Consider the following 25025-nt stretch of genomic DNA (forward strand, 5'->3'; position numbering starts at 1 on the left):
TTCTTGATTAATTGATCTTTGTTGGGGTTTCTCACTAACAACTAAACTATTCACTGTGTTTTATCCCCTCATTTCCATTTTTGCATCATTACTATATGATAACAAGTTTGTAAAGAAAGCTAACAGTAGCTAATAGGGGACTTTTTCATTTAAAAAAAAAAATAAGACTGCCTGATAACGTGATAGTTGCACACTCAGAGTTATTGGTATTGGAATCACTGCTTCCACATCAAAGCAACAACGGTTGTGATCAAAGCAGGTTCCATTCCTTCAGCCATCTTTATTGAAGCTACGTGCTGAGATCAAAGACACCCCTGTAAAAACATTTGTTCTATAAAGCAGGCATCGAATCAAAGACAGGGCTCTCTCTGACATCAGACATGAAATAGTAATGAGGGGGAATTAGCAGTAAAATGTAGGCTGTGTGCTGATCGGGGGGGTACAAGCCTTACTTTACATCCAGCAAATGTGCCATGACACATAGATCTTTCACACTAACAGTGCTGACACAGCAACCAGCTGGTTTCACAAGAGATCCACAATAAATTTGTCTGTTCCATATATTTATATAATATGTGTTCTGAACATATATGGCACATTTACAGCAGCTTCCTTTTCCTGTGCTAAGGTAGATCCTTCATATCAGCACATATATAAATCCTACCTTTACAGTTCATCACAGCGTGTATACACACACACACACACACACACACACACACACACAACACACACACACACACACACACACACACACACACACACACACACAGTTAATCATTGCCTAACTGTAATTGTTTAGGGGAAACCAATTCCATTTAGAGCAGGTAATTGTTCATTCTAGCTAATTTAGATCAATCTAACTGCAGATAAATTGTAAAAAGTGCAGTGAACAGGTAATTGTAGCTAACACCAAAACTAAAGGCAGCTGACTGCAAACTAGGTACCATCAGCTAATGAATGCTAAATGATGCTCAATGCAGCAAAGCAAATTTAAGGGTAACAACTTGCCAAGTCACAACCTTTGTTCTTGAGTTGATCAAACACTGGCGCTCTGGAGATGGTGATATCTTAGAGCTAATGAATTTATCATGTAAAATGAACTCATAACTCCACAGGTAAAATATAGGACTTGTTTGCTGAGATCTCATGTCGACGAAAGTAGCCACTTTTTCTAGCTTCAGACAGGAATTGACACCACTTTAATATTCAAGACAGCTTATTTGACATCAGTGTCTAAGGTGTTGTCATTAGCAACGATCAGTTAAAGACAGTGAATTCAAAAACCTGATATTTAAAACTGGAATTATGAGTTTTATGAGCTTTTCATCTTTACTTTTAATTTACAAAGACCTTTTGACTCCTCTGCCAGATCTATGAACCTTTCACTTTAGTCTGCTGATTAAAAGTGTAGAAGTTCAGAAAAAACTAATTAAAACAGCGTTCTATGCACAGCACAATATTTCAAAGTTGGAACAAAAACCAGAAACTCATTATGGCTTTTGTTCCTTGCTGCCCTCTGAGTTCTCTCTGGCAAAGAAAGATGAACATCCCCACCTTCACTGCGTAGGGGCAGATATCTGCAGACACAAAACTCATCTCCAGGCTGCCGGGTCAGCAGGTTGACCAAATACACACATTATCTGAGTCAGGGGCTCAGATTAAAAATTAGATCATAAAAGTGAAAAGATGGTTGGCAGCTTTGCTCTGTGTGTGTGTGTGTGGGGGGGTCTTCATCTTCTTAAACACTTCATCGGTCCTGGGGAGGGTACACAATGAGCAAAGGCAGGGTCCACCCCTGGATGAGTCACCAGTTCACCACAGGGCATTTGGGGGTACCTTGCTCAAGGGTACCTCGGCAGTGCTCTGAAGGTGTTCTCCTCCTACTACCAGAACACCTTCCATGTTTTGTCTGCACTGGGGCTCGAGCTGAGAACCCTCTGCTTCTCCACCCAGCCCCTGACAGACTGAGCTACCACCGCCCTGGTGGAGGAGAGGTACGAATCAGATTAATTGTCTTTTTTGTGCTGTTGTTACTTTATGAAACAAGCACATTAAAAACAAAACATTTGATATGATTATCATTAATGTTATGAGCAGAACTGAAGAGAATCCTCTGTTTTTAGTGAACAATTTGGTTGATTTTTACCACTTTTACTGATTGTTTTGGAGAAAAAAACTCAGCAGAGTGAACAGGCTAATCACCTGTGAACTATTTGGCTATTAACCTTTCCATTATTAAGTAATTTCTGCACAGGTGTGATCAAATACAGAAAACAGAGGATATATGGACAAGAGCCCCTTCTAGTCACACATTACAAGCCCAATACAGGGTTTGGGGTTGTAGCGAAACAGCAAAAATTGGCATCGAGCAATTTGACCTTTTTAACCAATTCCAGTGAAAGTCAACTCCAACGTCTTTCAGCTTTGTTCTGGTGAGATAGCTCAGTCTTTCAAGTCCACAGAGGGAGAAAGACAACTGAGCTAAACTAAAAAATACCAAGAACAAAGTGTTATTAAAGACTACAGTCATTCCATTAGCGTTGGAGTCGGTTTGTTCATGATAAATGCAGTTTTTCCTGCAGACATATCTGCATCTTTAATGAATCTTTGTCCCCTGTAGTGACATTGCTTCCATTTATAGAGGCAGACTCAGACTGTAAAAACAGCTCTGAAGTAAATTTGCCACTTTAAACTGTGACACTTTACCACAGAATAATGTACCTGCTTTCTTCTTCCACCTCCCCAAACATGGTCAGAATGGACAACAAAACAAGCGTGCGCACGGCTGGCTGACTGTCCAGTTGACTGACAGGGGATTGTGTATATTCCCACGAAGAACAATCGGTTGCTTTTCCATTGATTAGAAATGTCCTCTCGGAGCTTTAATCTCTCCCTTCTCTGTTCCTCGGGCTGAAACATTTCCAAGGCTCAGCATGAAATGAAGCCCCAGGAATCAATATGTCAGAGAGTCAATTTGTACTCATTATCATCAAGAATCTGCTTATAAAATGGCAACAATGCCAGAAAATTCAATTACCACCAAATACAGAAGTGACAGATTGGAATTCTTTTCATGTAAATGACATAATTAACACACCAGAGCTCCTCGTGTATTTGCATACAAGCGGTAGAACGGAAGACATGAGAGAAATTCATTGGAGTCTCATGAATATTGATGACATAATGGCTGCCTAATAGATTTGTTGTGTTTTAAACATGCAGATATGAAATGATCATTCTGATAAATTACGTGACGGATAAAGACCTAGCGCCATCATAACAAATCAAAGAAAATTACCTTTACTGGAAGAGGTTTTATTAAAATAAATGTAGTATTTCAACCAATACAGAAAGAAATTTGTGAAAACGAGTTAAGGAGGTCCTGGGAGAGAGCAGTTCATGTGCAGGGGGGGGCGGGGGGTAGAGGTGAGTACCGGTATAGAAGCACAGGTGATGGAAAATTTTAGGATCCAGGTATTTGTTTCTAGGCTGAAGTAAACAACATTCTGTTACCTTAGTGCTAGTTTCATTCTGCTGTCACAACCACAGAAAGTCAGGGTCATGACCTCTGCACCCCGATGTTGTTTTCCTGCTCTAACAGCTGTCAGCTGAGGTCAGGGGTGCCGGAGAACACGGCTAAGACACGGTGGCCTGGCAGAAGCCAGCCGACCTCTCAGCCTGCTCTGCTGCTACTGGAGAGTTGCAGCTTACGCAACAGTGCATTTGCTGCAGCGCTGTTTGTTTTCACTCTGACGAAAAAAATCAGGGAACTTTTTAAAAAAAAAATTCCGTCACAAAATTTAGGGCTATTGACCATTTCTGCATCCGTCCTTGTTGCTCATGCAGCTCTGCAGGCAGCCGTCTCCACACATTTCCCACCACTGACTTCAGTAAGTGGAGGTCAAACTGAAACAAATGAGCCGTTTCAATTATTCAGATTCATCACGGGGAAATGGTCGTCCAGCCTCTATTTAGTGACACTGAAGAGCTGGAAGCTGAATGATGGACCGCATATTTGATTTCTCTATTTACGCCTGAATGAGATGTTCTGTCTCCTGAGTTCTGTGGAGGAATTCTATTAGTGGATTCTTTACAAGGAGATGTGCTTTTTGTTTCTTTTCCTTCAGGGTGCAAATTTTCTTGCTTTCCATCTGCTGTTGTGGAAGATTATCTGCTGAGGACTCTGAAGGCGATTAGCCATACCACAGCACTGATGGGCTCAAGCACCAATCAGCCAATCATGGTTAATGTTATCGCGCTTTACGCCATTCAAACTCTTCTACCTGCAGCTGTTTTTCCATCTTCCCTTTCTGGTGGTTGATGTCACATTGCCTCATTAATGCCAAATTTACCTGCAGGATCATTTAAGGTCACTATTAATGATCAGACACGTATGAGGAAGTTCCGATGTGCTGCACCGCACTTAGCCTAAAGTGACATATCCCATTTGTACGTCAGCTTGTGAGAGCACATTAAATGCTTTTGAACACAAAAATCGTTTGTTGAGATTTCAGCCAAAGGAAAGGATCCTTTTATGAACACAATTTACTGATAAAAATGAGGAACTTCATTTGAATACACCCACTATTTCTATGCTAATGTGATGGTTTTTCTCAGTGTGGAGACTCTGACACTTTGGAAACGTTGACTATGCAGCCCCAGAGAACGGCGGTTCTAATGAGGTTGGAATAATGGCTCCGACTGGTGACCATGTTTGACTTGCTCCATCTCAACATCTGGACAGCCAATTACCGCCTGTGCTGCGTGTGCTTCTGCAGCCTCAGGGCGGGCGTGAGCTTCCCGCCAGGCGGGGCTCGGAGCTGCCGCGACACAGCTCTCTGGTGTAGCCGGAGACGCAGCTAATCCATCTCCTCATGTCTCATCTTCTCCTCAGCCCTGCGCGGAGCCCGCAGAGCCAAAGGCTCACTCCTTTTACGGGAACCCTCTGAGGACCTGATGCAAAGTGAGACAAAGTCACGCGGGTCCTTTAGTGATGCATGCGCTTCACCGGTGACCAATCTCTCCCCCAGACAACAATGTCATTGAATTCATGAGGATGCATGAATTTCTCCACATTCATCTGCTGCTATCTGTGCTGGCTGTCAGCCTCACAAGTCAGTCCAGCATGTGCCATGAATATGTTAACAACCGCAGGGGGGCTGAGGCAATACGACATACTATAACGCAACGCTTGTTTCCATTGTGCTGAAGGACCTACGTGGAGACAAATATGGACTCGTGCAACATTCAGATAAGAATAAAAAATGTCGAGCAGGAAATGTTGGGGAAGGGCAGAGGGAGTATTTGTAAAGTGAAGCGCACCAGCAGCGCGGTGTCCTTGAGCTCTGCAGGGTTACAGCCCTCCATTACTAATTACCACATTCAGACTCTGTTCTCCTGTTTGGCACCTTTGTCGACAAAGTGTTGCATAGGTAAAAATAACCCGCAGGCAGAACAACAGTGGGGAAAGAACAACAGGAGATGTGTCATTCATCCACTTTTGTTTGTTTTTCATGCTTGTTTCCTGGCCTTTATTATTTAGACTGTGAATGCATGGTGGTGTTTTCTTCGGCGAACCCTTTCAGAGGGTTCCTGTTTGTGCCCCAGAAAGTTCCGCCACCACTCCCAAAGCCACAACCTGTCCCTCACTGGTTTGAAACCATCTCACACGTGGGCCTTGGGAACATCAACAACTCTGTGGTGTTCACACACGCCACCAACCAACGCGGCTGTGTGTGTGGTACTACAGGTCAAAAACAATCCAAGGGTGCTTAAAAACTTCATTTTGAGGGGATTTTAAAGCTGTTGCCCTGTGTTTTAAAATAACCACATTCACAATGGTAAAGTAATTATTAGATGTGTTATTAAGTATCTCTGAATCACAGTCATGCAGGCATTTTCCCAGAGGTTCAGCTGAAGTGTGAAACTTCTTTGCGCCGACACAAACGATATCTCCGAGCCTCAGACCACATTGGGATGAGTGGCTCAGCGGGCCAGATAACCGTGATTCAGAGTCTCTTTGTACCCCACTCAGGCCGCACTAAACCACACAGCTTTCCTAAAGCTCCACTTTGCCACGAATTAAGCCTTAATGCGACTCGTCTGTCTATTGATTTGTTAGCCATGCATTTCCTGTCCTGCTTTGATGTCATTGTGGTGTCAGTGTATGGAAGATTCCAGATAAAATTATGAAGGGTTTTAGCTTTTAAGCCTGTTATTTCTGAGGGGGAGGGGGGGGGGATTATTTGGCTGCAGTTGAATTAACAGTTTTTATTTTTTTCATTCTTTTTTTTTTTCATTTTTGGCCACAAACTGGATTATGTGACTCTCTTCAGCACAGGCCGTATCAAATGCCCATCGCTACACATGAGTAGCATGAAACCCTCCCACCCCCACCCCCAACCCCCCCTCCCCTGCCCGTCACTGCCGAGGAGCCCAGTGCTTATTGGGCCTGGGGAGATGACTGTGCCAGGAATATGAATGAGATAAAATATATTCACCAACTGTACAAAGGGATCATTATACACTCCAGTTGCACACGAGCTGCCATTTTCATCTTGATAGTCGTTTTTTTATGTACTAACCTGCTCGTCACTTCACTCAAAGATCTTGTTGTTGGAGGTGGTTAAAATAATGACACACCTATCTGGATCTGCAGGGAAGCAATCAGGACTAGAGGGGGTGGTGTGTGTGTGTGTGTGTGTGTGTGTGTGTGTGTGTGTGGGGGGGGGGGGGTTCCTCCACCACTGCAGAGCTCAATGGGGCTCTACATGGGGATAGAATGGAGTGCGCCACGCTGCAAAAACACAAACACCCCGCACAAACAAAAGGCAGATTAATGCCCCGGATCATCAGAACCCAGAGATCCATCCGTATTTGTCATTTCTGACTCAGTAGTTTCTCCTCAGAACCGAACTTTTTCTCTCATCGCTGCAGTTCCAGGACAAAAGACTAGTGCTTAAACATGCAGTGGTGCAACCTCTGATTAAAAGCCTGGTCTAGATCCTGCAGTATTTGCTAATTTTAGGCCAATCTCTAAACTGCCTTTTATTTCTAACATCCTTTAAACAGCAGTTCACACTCAATTAATGGATTTTTTGGGGGGACTTAATAATCTTGAGGTTTTCCAATCTAGTTTTAAAACCCCGCAAAGCACCAAATCAGCACTTTTTTACTAACATCTTTTTAGCTCCTAATTCTGGTGTCTGTTTTGTCCTCGTGCTTTTAAATATAACTGCTGCATTTGATACGGCGGATCAAGATTTCACGATCCATTAGAGGCTCAACACTGGAATGGTCCAGCTCATATTTGGTTGACTGAACTTTTTGTGTTGGCGACTATTCCTTCCTCCACTTCTCGCACATCTAAACCTATTCAGTTCCTCTGAATAAGCATTTGATGTCATCCACAAAAAGGCAGACTTTTGTTCTTCTCAGGCTCAACGACAATAATTTTTCAAAAACACTGCACCTATAAAAGTACCTGAGTCCCTCTGAGGTCATTAATTTAGTTGAGGGAGGCCTTAAATGAGCTGTTGTTGGTGGAACTGCAACCTGCAGCAAAATGCACAAATACCATGTTTTTCTGTACGTTTTACAAAAAATGTGGAATGAAATGCAGTATGGATTATTGTAATATTCTAAAGAGTGATTTGTGGTGTTGAATGAGAAAATATAACACAGGTTCCGAGATGTCATTCACGGAATTCTTTATATACAGTTTAATTAAAATTGTATATTCAGGTTTTAAAATGACTTTCAACTGTAGCTTTTGTGTATCATATGTGTTTTTTTCCCTTTCCCATCAATGCAAATGAGCTCTTTTGTGAAGAGAAGCTGAATGAATAAAGGACTAATGTGAAACAGTGGGAAGAAAATGAAAATTAACAATAAGATGAAGATGGAAAACACAGAGTACAAAAACAATTTGCTTGTGGCTGCGGGTAGTTAATTGTCTGGAAGGTAGGAGAGTTCATGTCCATCGTCGGCGAGACACCATCAACAACAAAAAAGGTGGACAACTGGGCCGCGTGACTCTCGTCAAAAAGACGCTCAAAATAACGATTTAAGGGTGACATGATTGGAGTCGAGGTTAGGCTGCAAGTAGCTAAAAAGTTAATGGGAAATAAAGTCCTTGTGATAAAAGGTGCATTTATCCTTTCTGTTCAGGCTGAATTGATTCTTGCCAAATTGATTCACATTGAACTGAAAGTGCTATCGGACAAAATCTCCCCCTCAAAAAAACTATTGAGGCTTTCCACATTTATTTCCCTCAAGCACTCAACCTCGTACGATCAGTGCAAGACACACAACATATATGTCCACGTGAGGCCCCGGCTACCATCAGAGGGGAGGCATTAAACACCCGGCCTTGAATGATGCCCCCAAACAATCCCATCTGGTGGCCAGGCACCATCTCGTGGTGACTAAAATATGCTGTTAAAATGTTTCTATATTTCGTGAAGATATTTAATCAGGAGCTACTGTGTAATTTATGTAAGGGGAAAACAGTGTAATGAAGCAAAAGAAACTAGGCCTGTTTGTTTTTTTTATTCCACATAACCAACATGTATGAATCCTGCTTTATTGCCTTCTGAATAAATTGCAGTTAAATGGAGTGTAACTGGCAGCTGTGGACTATTGTGTGGTTGTCTTCTTCTCACCTAATTAGTTCATTCATCTGCAGCACTGGGTACCACTAATACCAACACAACGCTCTCTGGGTGTTCCTCTACTGCCATTTTAACTCATCAGCAATCCTGCACATGTGTGATAAGCTACTAACGGCTAATGCACAGCCAGACTTGTTTTCAGGGCGCGTCGGTGAGTATAAATAATAATCAGCCTTTTCTGCTACAGTGAACAGCGGAAGAACAAACACCTGGTGCAGATTTATGTTGCACTGTGATTGATAGTTATATTCAGTTTATATGGATGTCACAGTCGTCGCTAGCATTAGCATAAGCTAATTCCTGTTTCTGTTGTTAACGACATGATTCTCTGGCATATGCAGTTTTATGCTTCTTGTAATGATGTAGCTTATTAATACTGATGATGCTATCTCTCTAATTATCTCAATGTTGTATAAAACAGGCACTCTTCTGCATTTTTATCTGATTTACTGTCACAACTCTGTTCCTTCTTCCCAAAATCCTGTATAATCACCACACGGCATTAAAAATAAATATTCTTACCCTTACTCACTGGAAAATTGATTTTTCTATGTTGTTGTGAACCTCACACTCAGAATATGTGACCTTATTTGCTCCAGAGCTCACGTTTTCACTGGTCCAGGATTGTCTGACAGCCTCCGCTGCCCTTTTATTGCTCTAACTGGACTGAAATTGAATTGTGTTTGGCCCTGGCTGAGAGATGACTTGGTCTCCAGCTTGTGCTCAACTCTGTCTGAGCGGCACTAAATAAAAATATGAGACTTTTAAGATGACCTTTCCCTGAGTCTCCCAGAGAGTCCTCTAATTTGTTCTTTTTATTGTCATCAACCGAGACAAATATCTTTACCTGTGCACAAATATGCCTCAATTTCACAAGAAACATAATAAAAAACATGGTTAAAGGTGAAATATTATATTGTACGTTGTTCCTTATTGATCCATGTAATGTCTCGCAGATAAAATCCTCATTCTGGTTTATTCCGTTGCTTTGCCTTGAAATGATACAAGATCGATGGCGAAGGAGGAAAATAAATGGTGTGCTTCATGACATAATGCTTACAATAGTCGATCCCATCATGCAACACTATGAGAAAGGTCATGCCTCAAAAATAGTGAGGCTTCTTCTCATTCATTCAATCAATAATGACATTTTATACAGTTGCTCTGCAGACATTTAGCCGAGAAAGCACCAGGAAACGCACATTCGTGTCAAAACACATCTGAAAATGCCAGAACTTTACATACAAACCGAAAAGCCCGAAAATAAGACTATTTGACACAGACATATCTCCTCGATCTGCACTGGGATTATGCGTCTTATACTTCCAGATGGTATTTGATTCTTTTGTGTGCCCTTGCGTGTTGTCCTGTAGGTTACGCTGTGTGCATAATCTTGATTTTGAGTCTCTCACATCCTTGGTTAGAAGGCCCTCCCCGGTACACCAGATGGACCCACAGATGGACACAGCGATGTTCTGTTGGTTTGTTGGCTCCAGCAGCATTCAGCACGTCATGCCTCAATCTATCATCTCGCGATCCAATTCCCCCAATTCATGTTTAACGTGCCTGTCAATGACAGATATGTCGCTCTGTCACATAAGACAATAAAACAATGAAGCTGGAGAAGGCAGCTGACACGGTCATGCCAGGGATGGATCCTGTTTTGTTGTTAGGCCTCTGCCTGCCATGCTTGTTAGTGTGCTGGATGTGTGGAGCACGTCAGGGGCGCTGACATACATTCCCCTGCTTGTAGCTGTTCCTGGTTGGAGTGAAGCCCGCGTCAGCTCCTCTCCCGCCTCCTGCTCCACCGCAGACGGCCCAGATTCGCTGGATTCTGACCGCCATCATCAACAAATCTAACATGAGCTCCTTTGTGGTCGTCGGCTCCACCGTTAGAATTCCTCGATTACCTCGATTCCTCCTCGCCATGTCGGGCGGTTCCAGCAGAGCCTATTGCAAGAATGACTGACGGCACATCTCGCTTTCATTCCCATTAAGGATACACTTCACTTCAAAGACCATCCCAGAAATGCAAAGTACAGGCAGAAAGCCGAGCACGAGCCATTAACAGCAACATTAAACGCAACACTGGAACGTAACTGCGCCGAGATGAGCATTCACTTAATGTAGCCAAACAAATTATTCGGCGGGTGGTGGGTGCTGCGTGGGTTTTTACCAGTTCTGTTTGGATGTTTCTTATGAACGTGCAAGCAAATTAAAAGAGAATACTCCACACCTGCTATTTAAATTTCTGATATCTGCTCCGTTGTGCTGCACTTGCATTAACATCTGTCAATAATCACTCTGCTGTGGATCCTATCCAACAACTCACAGTCGCACCAGCGTTGCGTCGATTAACGATGAAACGGCATGGTTATATATTCACGCTCCATCTGCCGGGACACGTCAAATATTTGACAATAAATGACATCTGAATAGATAAATAGACCATTTAAGCTTGGCCTTTCAAGTTATCAGCCATTAAGGCAGAAGCTGACGGATGAGCAGAGCGCGTTTAGTGCAAAATTGAAAATTTCATTGACTTTATCAGAGAAGGAAGACTTGCACAGTAAAGAAATGGTGCTGGGAGTGCTGGCAAGCTGATCACGTGGCAACAGGGACAACAGCAACGAAGGAAGCAGTAACTTTTGCATTTTATCTGTGCTGCTCACCTTGTTGCCTCCCATTCTGTTGCTTGAACCTTGTCAGCTTTAGTGGCGAGAAATGTGGGAATTAAAAACAGAGCAGCATGGGAACCCCGACGAGCCTTTGAGTGGCGTGAGCGATGTCGTAACAAGTCACGGAGGTGGAAGAACAGCTAAAATGAGATAACGTTGTGCTTTTCCTGGTGAACTGCACAAGGACCGTCTGAGAAACGTTGTAAATCAGAAGGCAGGTGCTGTCCTCTGGGCTTCATTACAGACGGAGGGGTTGAATCAGATAAAGCTACAAGAGTTAAGGTATGAAAGCAAGCCCCAGTTGGATGGCTGGCAATTATCAGAACACCCCACGATGAACACAAGTCAACGCCAATGGGGAGCCCCTTTTCAATGTGTGTCTCGCTGATCCTGGGGGGGGGGGGCAGCACTTCTAACCTCTTTTCCACACTCCTGCCTCGACTGTGCAGCAGGGAAATACATCTTATCTTGTGACACAAGTCATTGTCAGATGGCTGTAAATACTGTTCATTGTTGTGGGGATGGAAAGATAAATGACAAGAAGTAGATATTTACATATAGCCAGGTGTTACACCACAGTTTGAACCCCTGACTAGAACATGTTAGCACTGAGACGGCGCTTCAAGCTCTTAGTGCTTCAGCGAACTGCAGTGTGTGTAAATCACGTTTATTAATGGTTCCTTCTTTGTTTTTCTTGCCCTTGAACCCATCAAGCGTGTCAGAGGGTTCTTCCTCTTGGTTTTTCATATCCTTCTCCTTGGCTCTGCTCCCTCACTGCTCTGCTGCCCTGCAAATGTTCACGTGACAGGTCGCAAATGCAAACAAATGCATTTATTCAGAAAATTCGATATCCCGTGTTAACACGTTAATTTGGAAAATTAATTACATAAGCAGATGTACTCACCACCGAAGGCCATTTAAATAAGTATTAATATGCAAAATACCAACAGTTACAATGGAAATAACTGATTAGGCTCTATTAAGAATGCAGCACATGATTACTTGTGCAATTAATTAAGACGGCGAATGTTTCAAATGATTAACTAAAATTGTAAAATTGTTGTTAAATTTTGACCTCTCTCCAAAGGACTATTAGTGCTTCTGTCTTCAGCGGTTTCGGACTGGTGACAACATCTTTGCACCTTTACCCTGATGGCTTTGAGCACAAAACACATTTCCAAACACACTGATCTTTCCTTACTGGGGTCACTCTACGCTACCTGCTTTCCAATTACTTCTTAATTCCTCACACCCACACACACACACACACACACACACACACCACACACACACACACACACACGTGCGCGCGTAAAGAAAAGACCCCAGACTGATCGCCACCCCGGTGTCTGGTCCCTACATTTACTTTCTGCACCTTCGACGTTTGTCCTGCCTCCTGTGGCTGACTGAAGACTCCGCTCGTCCTACAAAAACAGTGTCAGAGACGGATCGCTGAGGCGTGAAATTGATTTTGTATCAACAAACAAGGGATCACTTTCCCACATATGGTTAATCAAATCATTTCAAGGAATGAGTGAAAAATGAGAGTAAAATCATTAACCTCCAACATTAAATCAGGTTCACTGGCAACCTGTTGTCCCATTAGCCCTGAAACGTGTTCAATAGCTAATTAAAGCAATTACTTTAAACATGACACTTCAGTTAATCATGAATGACTGGTCCATTTATAGAGGTGGCTTCATTTCCAGCAGCTGCAGTCACCCGATTCAGCCCGATTCAGAAAATGCTGAGAAGGACCATGACTGCAGCTCTGGTTTCTACAGAGTAATATCGACATGAGGTATCTGGATAGGAAACAGCAAAAATGTATTTTCTTGTAATTTCATCAACTGGCTTTGCTCCTTATATTGTGCTCAAACCAAGTGGCAACCCTCTCTCGTGTCACCCATTACTTTGTGAAAAGCCGTTTTAGAAACAAGGGTTTATAGGATCTTGCCATCTTGGGCTTATGGAGCCAGAAGTGACCATATATGGATAAGGGGGCGGGGCTAGAGGAGGAGTAAGGGGTGGGCTACAATAAATGGGAGTAGATTGGAGACAGGGCTTTTTGGGGCCAGTGCCCAGCGAATCTCTGTGGCATTGTACGTAAAGTCAGTTTCGTACTGGCTTCACCTTCCAGCTAATATCAGTGGCTGAGCAAAAACTATAGATGTGAAAATCTATATTCACTGTTTGACATAAATTTCTATTATGGGGCACTCTGGTGAAAAAAAATTACTAGAACAAGAAAAAAGAAGACAGAGCCATTTACAGGCATACGGCTATTCACCACATGGACATTTTTGAATTTCACTGCATGGTCTTTGTTTACAGATGTGTCTGTGTTTACACACCACACTGCTTTTGTACATTGTGTCTGAGAACACAACAAACTATAATTTATACAGTATATTCCAAAGACAGCTTAGTAGATACTAGCAACATGGCTAACAATAGCAAACAGGCTAATTCAAGCAACCGTTTTAACCAAAGGTTTAAAAATACAACACTGTCTCAACTCACCTCACATAAAATAATTTCATCTTTATCCAAAGGCTATCATTACACGCTCAGCTCATACTTTTTTTGTAACGGTAAACTCGAAAACTAATAACTTTATGATGTAGTATTGATTGTGAGGCACAGCTCTCTGAACAGCAGGTTATCAGGGTGTGTGAAAATGGGAACACAATCTGGGCCTGACACTTACTGAGTCCTTTATCATTGTCAGTCTGCAGTGCTGAACAAGCCTTCATTAGCTCCCTAACAGAGTGATCAGTGTGCTCTGACACCTACCTTGTCAGCGGGTCCCATCCCACTCAAGGGACTGACTCTGACAGATAGCAGCGCTGAGGGAGGCCCTTGTAGTGAACTGTCCTGAGTGGGTGTATCGATTTTCTGGCTTGTTTCTCCTGGCTGCGGCACAGCAGTGGCTTCCCAAAATGACTTCTTTAGCTCCGGGGTTCTGTATTCTCAACTTCCTAAAGTTCCAGTCTCTGCTGTATAATGCCAGTGGCAGGGCAGCTGTTGCTTTAAAGCCAGGCATCCATACCTCGTTAGGTTACTTACAAACCAGCACGGTGTGCCATATCGCCGTCTGTGATGTCACTATCCAGTTACTGACAGTGCGGTTGTTAGCATGTTCTGCTACTGTGACAAAAGCAATACAGCCAGGGAAGGGGGGACAGACGACCATTGTCTTTCACTGGACCCAGCATTGTGGAATGATCATTAGGTGCATCTGCTAAATGCTAAAGTAACCTCAAGACTGTTGGGCAAAGATGCTGAACACATTCCTCATCACCACGGCACCAGTCAATCTGGAGACCTGTGTCCGACCACAGGCCTGTTGTGTTAGGACCCGTAAATCTGACTCCACTACCGGCTCTGATAGCGCAGGAGACAGATAGATTTGAGTCGTCGAGTTCTCCTTTTACAGTCACAAATATAAATCCCTGACGTACCTGCCACCCTTTGACAACAGACACAACTGGAAATTCATCTCCTCTGGAACCGTGGAGCCGAGCCATGGGCGACATTAAACAGCTCCCGCTTATATATTCCCCGCGGCTCTCACATAAAAGGGAAAGAAAGCAAAGGGTTCACCGCCGCCGGCACCGCTCTGACTTTGATATAGCGTATTTCTGTCAGCCAACACAGTAGACAAATGATTTTATTTATTTATTATTGCTGCAATTCCAAGTGTGGGTGCATTAATTAAAAACCGTGCTGGTTATTTCACTCTGACACTGTTTGACAAACATGGCCGCTCATCAACGCTGTGTGGAGGAATTTGTTTGCGCTAATTAATCAAACATCGACATGGGGGTCCTCTGGGATCTATCTTTGTGCCTGTTTCCAACCAGTTACATCAAAAGTTAGTTGTGTACCTCTACTGGGTCATTTTCTAGTGTGAAACAAAAGTGTTTTAAAGTGCTGCAAAAACAGATGTGTTTAAATATTGACAGTGATAACAGAGGAGAACCATTAATATTGCAAAGGGACTTGTGGGACAAATCGAGAGAACGCTGAGTTTGGAATGTTTATGTTCTCACTAGCTGGCCTCATCATAGTGAGTTGTGTAGGATGGTAACGTCTGTATCAGCTTTGCAAGCGCCAATGTGACACAGTTAAGTCGTTTGTTTTTTTTTAAAATCCAAAGAATAGAGAGACTCTAACAATGGAGCAGCTGTGATTGCTCTGAAATTTATGAAAGAGAAACTACAGCGAGAATTCTTTGCTCTTCTCTCTCTTGTTCTTGTCTCTCCTGGTTAGGTTCTCTGAGCTAGCTTAATTTTTCTGTTCGACTAGATTCTACTGGACTGTGCGATGTTGCCCATCCGGGACACTATTTTACGCTAATTTTCCCAACCAAAAGGAATCTAAACACAGCACTCTGGAACAGAAGGAGGACGGTGCTGAGAGCCCATCGATCAATTCTGTGAGTTATTCAATAAAAAGATGAGTGGTACAATATTTCACTCCATCTTGCCAGAGCTTAAAGTTGATATGATGCTGGTGATCAGATTTACATAACTTCCAACAATCCAAGCAGCAGTAAAGCAGGAGCAAAGCAGAAATTCAGCAAGTAAATACAGGAAAGTAAAAGTTTCCCAGTGCAGGGCATCATCTGTCATATGGGGGAAAAATAAGGGGGGAGCTTTCCAAGGACATATCCTAAAGTCTCTTCATACAACTTCTGCGCCCGCTGTTCTCTCTCCTCGGAACATCCCCTCGCATAGTGAAAATGGATGTGGTAGGACTCTACAATTCTGTTTTTCCTGGACCTGGATGGATTGCAAGTAAGCGAGGAGATTGGTTTCAGTGTTCCCTGCGGAGCAGAGCCTTTGGTGTTTGGTGATAAATGCCTCCTGCGCCGTAATGCAGTGTGATTAACGGACAGAGCCCAAAGTCTGAGCCCTCCTCTCCCTCCTCACTGCACCTGAATCAATCATCTGCATGGAAAGGCTGCAGTCCTGAGCCAGAACAGCTGCTTAGAAACAAACTCTTTCTTTTTTCCTTTCAGAAGAGCTGATTTGGCCAGAAGAGTCAGTAGAAACACCGGAGAGGCTTCTTCCAGCATCATTCCTGGGTCAGAAATCAATGCAATGTTCATCTCAAATATGCAGCACGTGTTCAGGTGGATTATAGTGAGTGAGTAATTGTTTCTTATTTTAAGAAAATGCATTTATTTTTGATAGGTTACAATGACCCCTGTGGACTGATGGCGGGGTATTAGCTTGTCAGGCCTACACATGGTGGTTTTTTATTATTCGAAGCAGAATCAGTCTCAGAGCAGGAAATGGAATCCAGAGGGTATGTGTAATGGTTATTATATGGGACTGCAAACACAAACTTGAGGACTATAGACCATATTTGTAATAATATCACTTTAAATGTTGACAGAAATCAATTCAGTATAGCTGAGATGACGTAGGTGGCCACCAAGAGTGAATGAATTGCGATTTAAAAGTCAGATCTGAGTCAATGGATGGCCCACAATGAACCTTCTGGCAGGTAGTTGCGAAAAGCTACATAAGACCGCCACTTTTGTCCATGGTGAGAATAAAGGCACGGAGAGGGGAATGACATTTGCTGATAATTCATATGCGCTCTACAACTACAAAAGGAAGCACTTAAGGACACTCCTCTTGTTCTTCCATCTGTCACTTCACATATGATTCACACTTATGACACACATGGTATAATAAAGCGGAGCAAATGCCTCCAGCGTCCAGACAATTGCCTCTCACCACCATCGGAGAGAGAGCAAACAAAATCCCTGCTGGATCTCGGAACATAAGAGAAGAGAGCCTTTCGCAGAGTTAGGAACGTATGTGATTGGGGCTGATTTGAGGATACAGTGATCCCTCGGATTTGAGAGCCACTCCTGTGGCTTTGGGAGAAGACGCGACTGGCAATGAGGGATTCCTATGACGGAGATGATTCGTCGCACCACAACATGTGTTGCAAACAAATGCACTTCCACACCGACACCTGCAAGATGTTCTTCACTCTGGAGCGCGGCTGGGTTGTTGGGACAGATTTCCTGCCTGTGATTATTATACTGTGGCCTGAGATCCAATTTCTATTGCAATATTGTTGGTGGGCACAAGCAGAAATTGATCTTAAGTGAAGGAAATCCTGTTCTGGTGGGAAATAAACTGCTGTTAGTATAGCACGCAATGTGAAGATCGGCTGTTTTCTGCCGTTCAACAGCATTTCATCATTCATACGACCTCTGCATGATTATTACCCTACTGTTTTAAAAGGTAATTTTTGAAATTCAGATATATAACAATCATTTATAGATGCAGGTTTCATCATGTGCACAAATACAGGCCTCCATACGACCATTCGCCAAGTGAGAAAGAAACCGAGCACCTATTTATAAATGCAGGAAATTAGGAAGCAATCTGGCCTTCAATCTGTTGTGCGGAATTATTTAAATTTTTCTCACAGAAGGCCTGAATGACATCACAGCGTGAGAAAGATATTATTGACTGAGCAACTATGGATGACTCCTTTTATTGCATGTACTGGCTTTGTGACTGGTTATAAAAGAGCACACCTCTGGGTGCAGGTTTATGATAAACTTATTTTAAAAAAGCCTAAAAAAGGGTAATAATTGGAACTAACATGCAGGCGACTCTGCAGGTATGTCAGCTGCTACTTCAGAACAAAGCCTCAGCGTTATAATGATGGGCTTAGACTACAATTTTGCTTTTTAAAAAAACAGGTAGTGTGTGTTGGACAGAAGTTGCAGTTTCTTTTCCAGAGCTGGACTTAATGGCCCCTCCGATAACAGGAGTGTTTGAAAGGCTCTGGCACCGCACAGACCTCTCAGTGACAGCGAACAGTCTCTGAATCACTGCACCAACTGACTCATTCTCATCCCCGATGACTGCATTTAACTGGCTCAGCGTGAGTCCTGTCTATAGGGGGTGATGTCAAGCTCCTCACAACGACGACCACGGAGCTTGAACTAACGCTGGTATGATGACAACACGACTAGGAGTCTGTACTTGAGAGGGTACTGATAGGAATAAAAACATGTACTTTATTATATGCGATGGCGGGTGAGATTTTAGAGGTGAAGCTTGATATTTGGGAGGTGTTGAGGAACGGCTTATTAAAAAGAAGCAGCACTCGGGACAACATGTCCATTCTTACTGCAGGATCCTGAAGATTGTGCGGATGAGAGTCCTGGCCGGGCACTCAACCAAATGCTGCCCTTTAATCAAAGTATGAGAGCTGAATCAGACAACTAGACATTCATATTTGCCGATCCAGCATTTATTTGACAGCAGCATCAGGGAAGCTGCACGCCTGCTCTGGCGAGCTGCATGACTTTCATTACCCAAAGTGGCTTTTAGGGAAAGAGATAAACTCCATCCGAGCTAAAACACAACGCCAGGTTTTCATGTACCCAAAAGTCACACAAACTGTTTCAGTTTTTCTCTCATGCTTTGCAAAGAAAAGTCTTTTATGTTCAGCTTTTTGCCCTTGTCCTCCTTTCCTGTTCAATTTTTACATCTGGTGTCTTCTTGTCCTCCTGTCAAGTTTCCTGCCTGTCAATGTGTTTCCCCTGTGTCTCGTTGGCTCCCTCTACCTCATCTAAATCAGCTGTACCTTTCTCCCCTTCTGTATCGGGTTGGCTTGTTGTATCATCCTGAGCATTCTTTTTCCCTGACTGATCTTTGTCTGTGACCTGTTTCTTGTGTTTCTGACCTTCTGTCCAGCTTTTTGAGTATTTGATTATTTGACCTCCAGGTATTTGACTGCTTTTGAATTCAGCCAGAACCCCCTGAATCAGTGATTGTGTTGCCTTTAAGTACACAATGTCTCACCTGTTGGATTTCAGGTTTGACAAAACTGCCCTGATTTGCTAAAGTTTCCTATTAAACATGTCACCATGTTCTTTTAAAGCAACTGAAGGGCATGAAGCAGTCATTACTATTGTCTGTTGAACACAGCCAGTGGAAAAAAATGACCAATTTATCTTTATCTGGAGGAGTATAGCACAAACCCTGTTCAGCTGCATCAGATTTTTATTGGTTTTTTAGTAACATTTCCCTCAACCTAATCTTATTTAATGACTTCCTCACTTATTCATTAGGATGCAAATATGTGCATGAATAAAGCAGCAAATATACAGCTCTTGTCTCAAAACGTGCTACAGGAAAACAGTTGTTTTAAAGGAAATAAGTAGCTGTAGAATTCAAATTAATGATTCATGAAAACGGCCTTCCTGCCCCGACAGTCCAAGGGCTTTAATCATAAGGGGTGGCCAGAATTATAAACCTGCTCCATTTTTCTTTTTAACTCCACCTGTGTCTGGAGGGCGCCGCAGGCTGCGCTTTCAAAGCTATCTCTTTTCCATACGAGGTTTCAGAGAACTTGGGATAAAAGGCCATTAAGGACAAAAACACATATTTATTTACTTGAATTATTGGAATTAAAGTCTGGGTCTAAAAGTTTTCCAAAATCCCTCAAAAGACATTCACCGATGGACACATCAACATACTCAAAGAAAAAAACATCCTCAATACTGATCTTTTTATTTGCTTGCATTCCAAAGTGTAACTGAATAGGTGAGAAAGTTCTTTTAAATGTCACATCCAAGGTCACTCCCACCAATGGTGCGTTCAAAACCACACCGCGTTTCTCCTGGAAAAATGCAACGGAGATATAGGAGGCTCTGCGAGACAATACATCTACTAGACAATACCAAGAATCTAAAAAAAGGGCCAGGTTTGCCTCCTACATGTCGTTTCAGGAAGATCCAACACTGATAATTACCTTGGACAGAGGGTGAAAGACACACAGCCATACTGTATCTACAAGTCATCCAAGGACAGATTAATAGGAAAACCGGTGACTAAACAGAATATCGGTCCGTGATTTATACCTTCATTATCAGTCCCATGCACCTGTAAATTGTAGCCTCTTAAAGTGGTTTACAGCAAGTAAAAGAGTCCTTTAATCACAATAAAACCACATCAAATTATCCTACAAATCTTATCACACATTGCAAATTCTGGTCCTTAATACTACCAATCTCAGGAATATACACCACTTTCAATGGAGCCTTTTCATAAAACACAACTTGGAATACTGTGTGATCTGATGAGCATCCTGAATCACAACAGAAGATGTCCTCTACAATTTCTCTCTCTCTCTCCGTTTCTCTGTGCACGTTAAATCAAAGGAGCGTATCGAAGTGCGCCCGTTCTGCACTCTATTTCGGCGTTGGTCTCTTTGTACTCCTGCACTGAGCATTCATTATGCATAAGCAAAAAGAAGGCTGTTAATGACGACTTCATAATTGATATAAAAGCTGCAACATCAGCATATGCATTCAATTATGAGGCCACAGTTGAAAGCACAGAAAAGACAGAAGAGGACCATGGTAATGAATTTTACTGTTATAAACTACATCTTTATGTGTGAATGTAGATGGTCTAAATTAAAATATACCGATTTATTTTCCAGACACAGATCAGCCTACAAGCAAACGGTGTATAGTATAGCATACCTTTATATGCATATAGTCTATTTCACTTTAAGACTTACCGATACATTCCTCCTCAAAATATTGTTAAATTGCATTTTCCATCAATTTTCTTGATATCCTACTGAATCTTTAAGTTCCACTATAAAGATTATAATAGTTTTGACCCTACTTACACATCCATGTTTTCCACAAAATGAAGTAATAATGAAATATTCAGTCTATGCCAAGCCTAAGAATTTTGGTTTTGTTCTGCTGCAGTCTCAGAAAAGTGTATATAAAGACATGAGTGATCATCTGCTGGAATAATCACATAAGGAAATCTTCTTCAGTTCCTCAGGGGTCATAGACATCTGTGGTGTCGTGTTTCATAATGTACTAAGATTCCTGGGGTCTCTAAATACAACAATTTTGAATATTTGATGATAGGCCTTTGATTTTGCTGCATTTTTCAACCATGCAACAAACCTTTACATACCTACCGGTAGTCTAATCGTGAACGCGTTTGGAACGGCAGTGAGTCACTGAGTCACATTTGGAACAGCACCCGACCATCACTTGTTGAGCAGTAAGCAGTGAGAGTGTGTTTGTTGTTGCCTTGTCTTGCTTTTCCTGGCGGTTAAACTAGAACTATTTGATCACCCATGTGATTAAGTTTCTCCCTTGATGATCAGAACAAGCATAAAAATGTCACTGACTCTACTCATGCAATAAAGTTTTGTCATGAAATAGCGTTTGCTAAATAAAACTAAAAGAACCACAACACTCTGATGAGATTAGACTAAATTAAACCTTACTGTGTCTGCACATGTGAATAGTTTATGTAAGCCAAACGCTGTTAGCAGGAAGGGCAGGAGCAAATGCAAAGTGAGACATTTGATCTGGGGAGACGCTGAGCCTCATGCCTCTCCAGAGAGCCTTCTCCACCAACATTTAACACAGTAGCAAAAGAGTTCTTAACAGCCTAAAAAAATAATTGCGCAGCTCTTCTTTAATGCACTTGAACATCATTGCCTTTTCTTTTTTCTTTTTTTTTAACCCTGAGTCAAATGGAATATTTATACCAGACTGATCTCAGTCCAATATACTAGCAAATAAAACAACCGTTTTTACAAGCCACAGTAGTTTAGCAGAAACGACAGCCTTTGCATGGCAACTGTTGAGGGTTTACCTTCCAGGGTAGCTCCTCCTGAAAATGCTCTTGAAGTGAACAGGAGGGCCTGCTCCTCTTCTCGCCTGAATGACAGCACTTTCCAGGGGAACCCTACCAAACTACATGCACACCAATCTAGTCCGACACGCCTGACCTTTCCCGGGTCACACGCCTGGCTAAGCACACCCCACCCAGTTGAAAAGGCCATGGGATGTTTTGTAGGCATCACAGTACCGCCTCACTCACCCTTTGCTACCGTCTCCGGATCAGTTGAGTTGGGTGAGACTGCAGGGGACAGTGACTCAATCTGAGGTGCGCTCAACTACAAATCAAGGGTGTGACCTCAGACTTCAGGAGTGATGGAGAGTATGAGTGTGACCTTTTGGTTAGAGTTCTAATTTGCATTTCAAGTGTGCAGGATTTTAAAGCAATCAGGATGAGAGCGACAGTTGGGTAATATTTTGAGCCGCCTCACGCGGTGATCGTCCAGGGTGCTGTGCCCAGCTGGTGAGTGAAGGGGTCTAGCACCAGGAGTCCCAGTCAGAGGCAGAATCATCTCAGAATAGATGCAGCAAGAGCTTCTAAAGAACAAGGGACGGGGGACGTGTAAGTGCAGAAGACTGCAACTGTGAAATGAAGAGCTGTCGCATCTGCTGAGCACTTTCCCGAGAAAAGGAAACACTTGATAGAAATAAATCATGTGCCCAGTGTAAGCCTTCACAGCAGAGGGAGACGCTCAGAACGTCTGATATTTAATGAGATACACACAAAGAAACATTTTGGAGTACTCACAAATGAATGCAATGTTAAAAAAAAAAAGGTTTTTTTTGCTCCAGAATCTGACTGAAACACACACACATTGTTCATATATTAGCTGTCTCAAGGCAGACGCCTATGTGCCTGTTATTTATAACAGTGCATTTATAGATATTTGCTTTTCTTTTTCTGACATATCACCTTTGATTGTCTAAAAAAAACATTACCAGGTGCCATGAACCCAGTTCTGAGTTCTGATGTCTGGCAAGTCCAGTGCAAGCATTTATCTTACAGGGACAACTCAGATGAGGGAAATTTCAGGAGAGAAAATTACCGTTCCCCCCACCCCCCATTCCAGTGACTGAAATAGGTTCAGATAGATGCACTTACAGCTCTGACCCTGCCGCAGTGAAAGAACCACATGTGTCACTAAGATGTTTGGATAGTGGAGCTCCACAGCAAAGGTCACAAAATGGCAGTTTGATTTGGCAATTTCCAGTCAGTGAAGCAATAATGGTGGTGATAAAATGAGAATGTGCGTAATCATTACTTGGGCAAGTTGAGGTAAATCATTCACAGACCACTTGCAGTCATTAAAAAGCAGAACTTAGAAAATTTCAGCAAATTAATTATCTATTATTAGTAGTAAAGAAAAATTGGCCCATGACTAAATGTGTGTTTTTATATTCATGAAGGGGCTCCATTAATGTAGGAGCCTTTTTACTGTACCCCAACAGAGTGAACAGACACACACACACACAGGCACAAACACGCACATGCGCGCGCCAAGGGGCTATACCTCATATTTCTCTGAGCCTCTTTTTTATCCATTATCACGGGCACACAGTTGGTCAGCTCGGTCCAGTCTGCGTGCAGCCCGCAGCTCCAGCCGGTGGAGAAGCGGGAGAAGAGCCAGGACTCCTCTTTCCCCGGCCGGTGACAAGTGCATTTCTTCTGCCCCTGCTTGCAGTCGCACGGCTGCTCCAAGCGAATATTCCTCACCAGGTGTCTCCCGAAAGTGGTGCCCCCGGTCTTCTGGATGTGCAGAAACACGATCACGTCGTCGCCTTTAATGTTGAACTCCACGTGTCTGTCCAGGTCTCTCTCGGTGAAGTTGAATTTGGACGGTGCTCTGGGGGGACTGTCGTCCTCCAGGTCTTGATCTCTGTAGAAATCGTCGCTGTCCTGGAAAGTAGGGGTGGAAAGTAGGCTCACCCCCCGAAATTTCTCTCCCGCCTTAAAGTGGCACGAATTACTGCCAGCGGGACAGATATACTGGTATCCAATCATAACAAAAAGGACGGCTAAAATGGGAACCAAGAGCAGCTTACTGGATCTGTCATCCATCATATCAGGACAGTGTCTTCATTCCATTACTGTGAAGAAGAGGGACGCGGGTTAGTCACAGATCAATAACATTCCATCCGTCAGAGGCTAAAGGTGCCGATCATTCAAGTGCCACGTGTTGATCTGATCAAACACACATTCTGGACAGAAGGACATGCCCTTCTGGCTTCTCAAACACCGCACGATGCCTGCACTGCGCTGGAGATTCTGTCCAAAGCCAAGAATCATGGCATTCGGATGTCCGCCTGCCCAACTTCTAAAGCTCTGCATCCGAGTGGGACGGCGGCGTGTTCCGGCATCAAGTTCTAAACGAGGCAGTCGGCCAGGCTTTCTGTTTGATTTGAGCGCGTCTCTCGGCTTCTCCGCGCAGACAAGTGAGTCTGGGTGGCTGTGCAGACACGTCTGCTGCTCCGACAGCCTCTCACAGCAGCGGGCTCACAGGCGCTCTGACTGACTCTGCTGAAGCAGTGCTTTTCAGAGGATGCTGCTGCTGCTGCTGCTGCTGCTGCTGCATCACAGCTACGGATCTGCGTTATTCACAGGCTGTGGTTGGACTGAGAGCTTGCTGTCCAGCCCATAAACATGCCCAGAATTGGGAAAATGCGTGAGATAAAGAAGTAAGCGCCCTGTAACTTTTAAAGGTGCATTAATGCAGTGTCTTTAATGGGTCCAGTCGTTTCCTTTAATATACTGGAGGCACCATTAAAACGTATTCTGTTGGTGTGAGCAATTACGAGTGCAAGTGCTGCTGTCTCTCTCTGCAGAAATGATTAATATAGTCATATTTTAATCGAACTAAACCAGGTTCAGTTGTATATGATTAAATTTAATGACTAGAAACTATTTTCTCAGCTGGAAATGTAAATGAAGATGCATATTTCAATATGGATGAACCAATAGAACCA

General features: G+C 43.0%; 1 protein-coding gene across 1 annotated transcript in view; it reads right to left on the reverse strand.

Moving 5' to 3' along the window:
* hs6st3b (heparan sulfate 6-O-sulfotransferase 3b) overlaps nt 1-24635 on the reverse strand; it is a 37612-nt gene extending 12977 nt beyond the window's left edge. The window contains exon 1 of the mRNA XM_057044372.1: nt 23573-24635. Within this exon, the coding sequence (XP_056900352.1) occupies nt 23573-24123 (551 nt within the window). The 5' untranslated portion in view covers nt 24124-24635. The remainder of the gene's footprint in view (nt 1-23572) is intronic.
* Between the last annotated feature and the right edge of the window lie 390 nt (nt 24636-25025).

The sequence above is a fragment of the Takifugu flavidus genome, chromosome 1, assembly GCF_003711565.1.
Source record: "Takifugu flavidus isolate HTHZ2018 chromosome 1, ASM371156v2, whole genome shotgun sequence".
NCBI classification, from domain to species: Eukaryota; Metazoa; Chordata; class Actinopteri; order Tetraodontiformes; family Tetraodontidae; genus Takifugu; species Takifugu flavidus.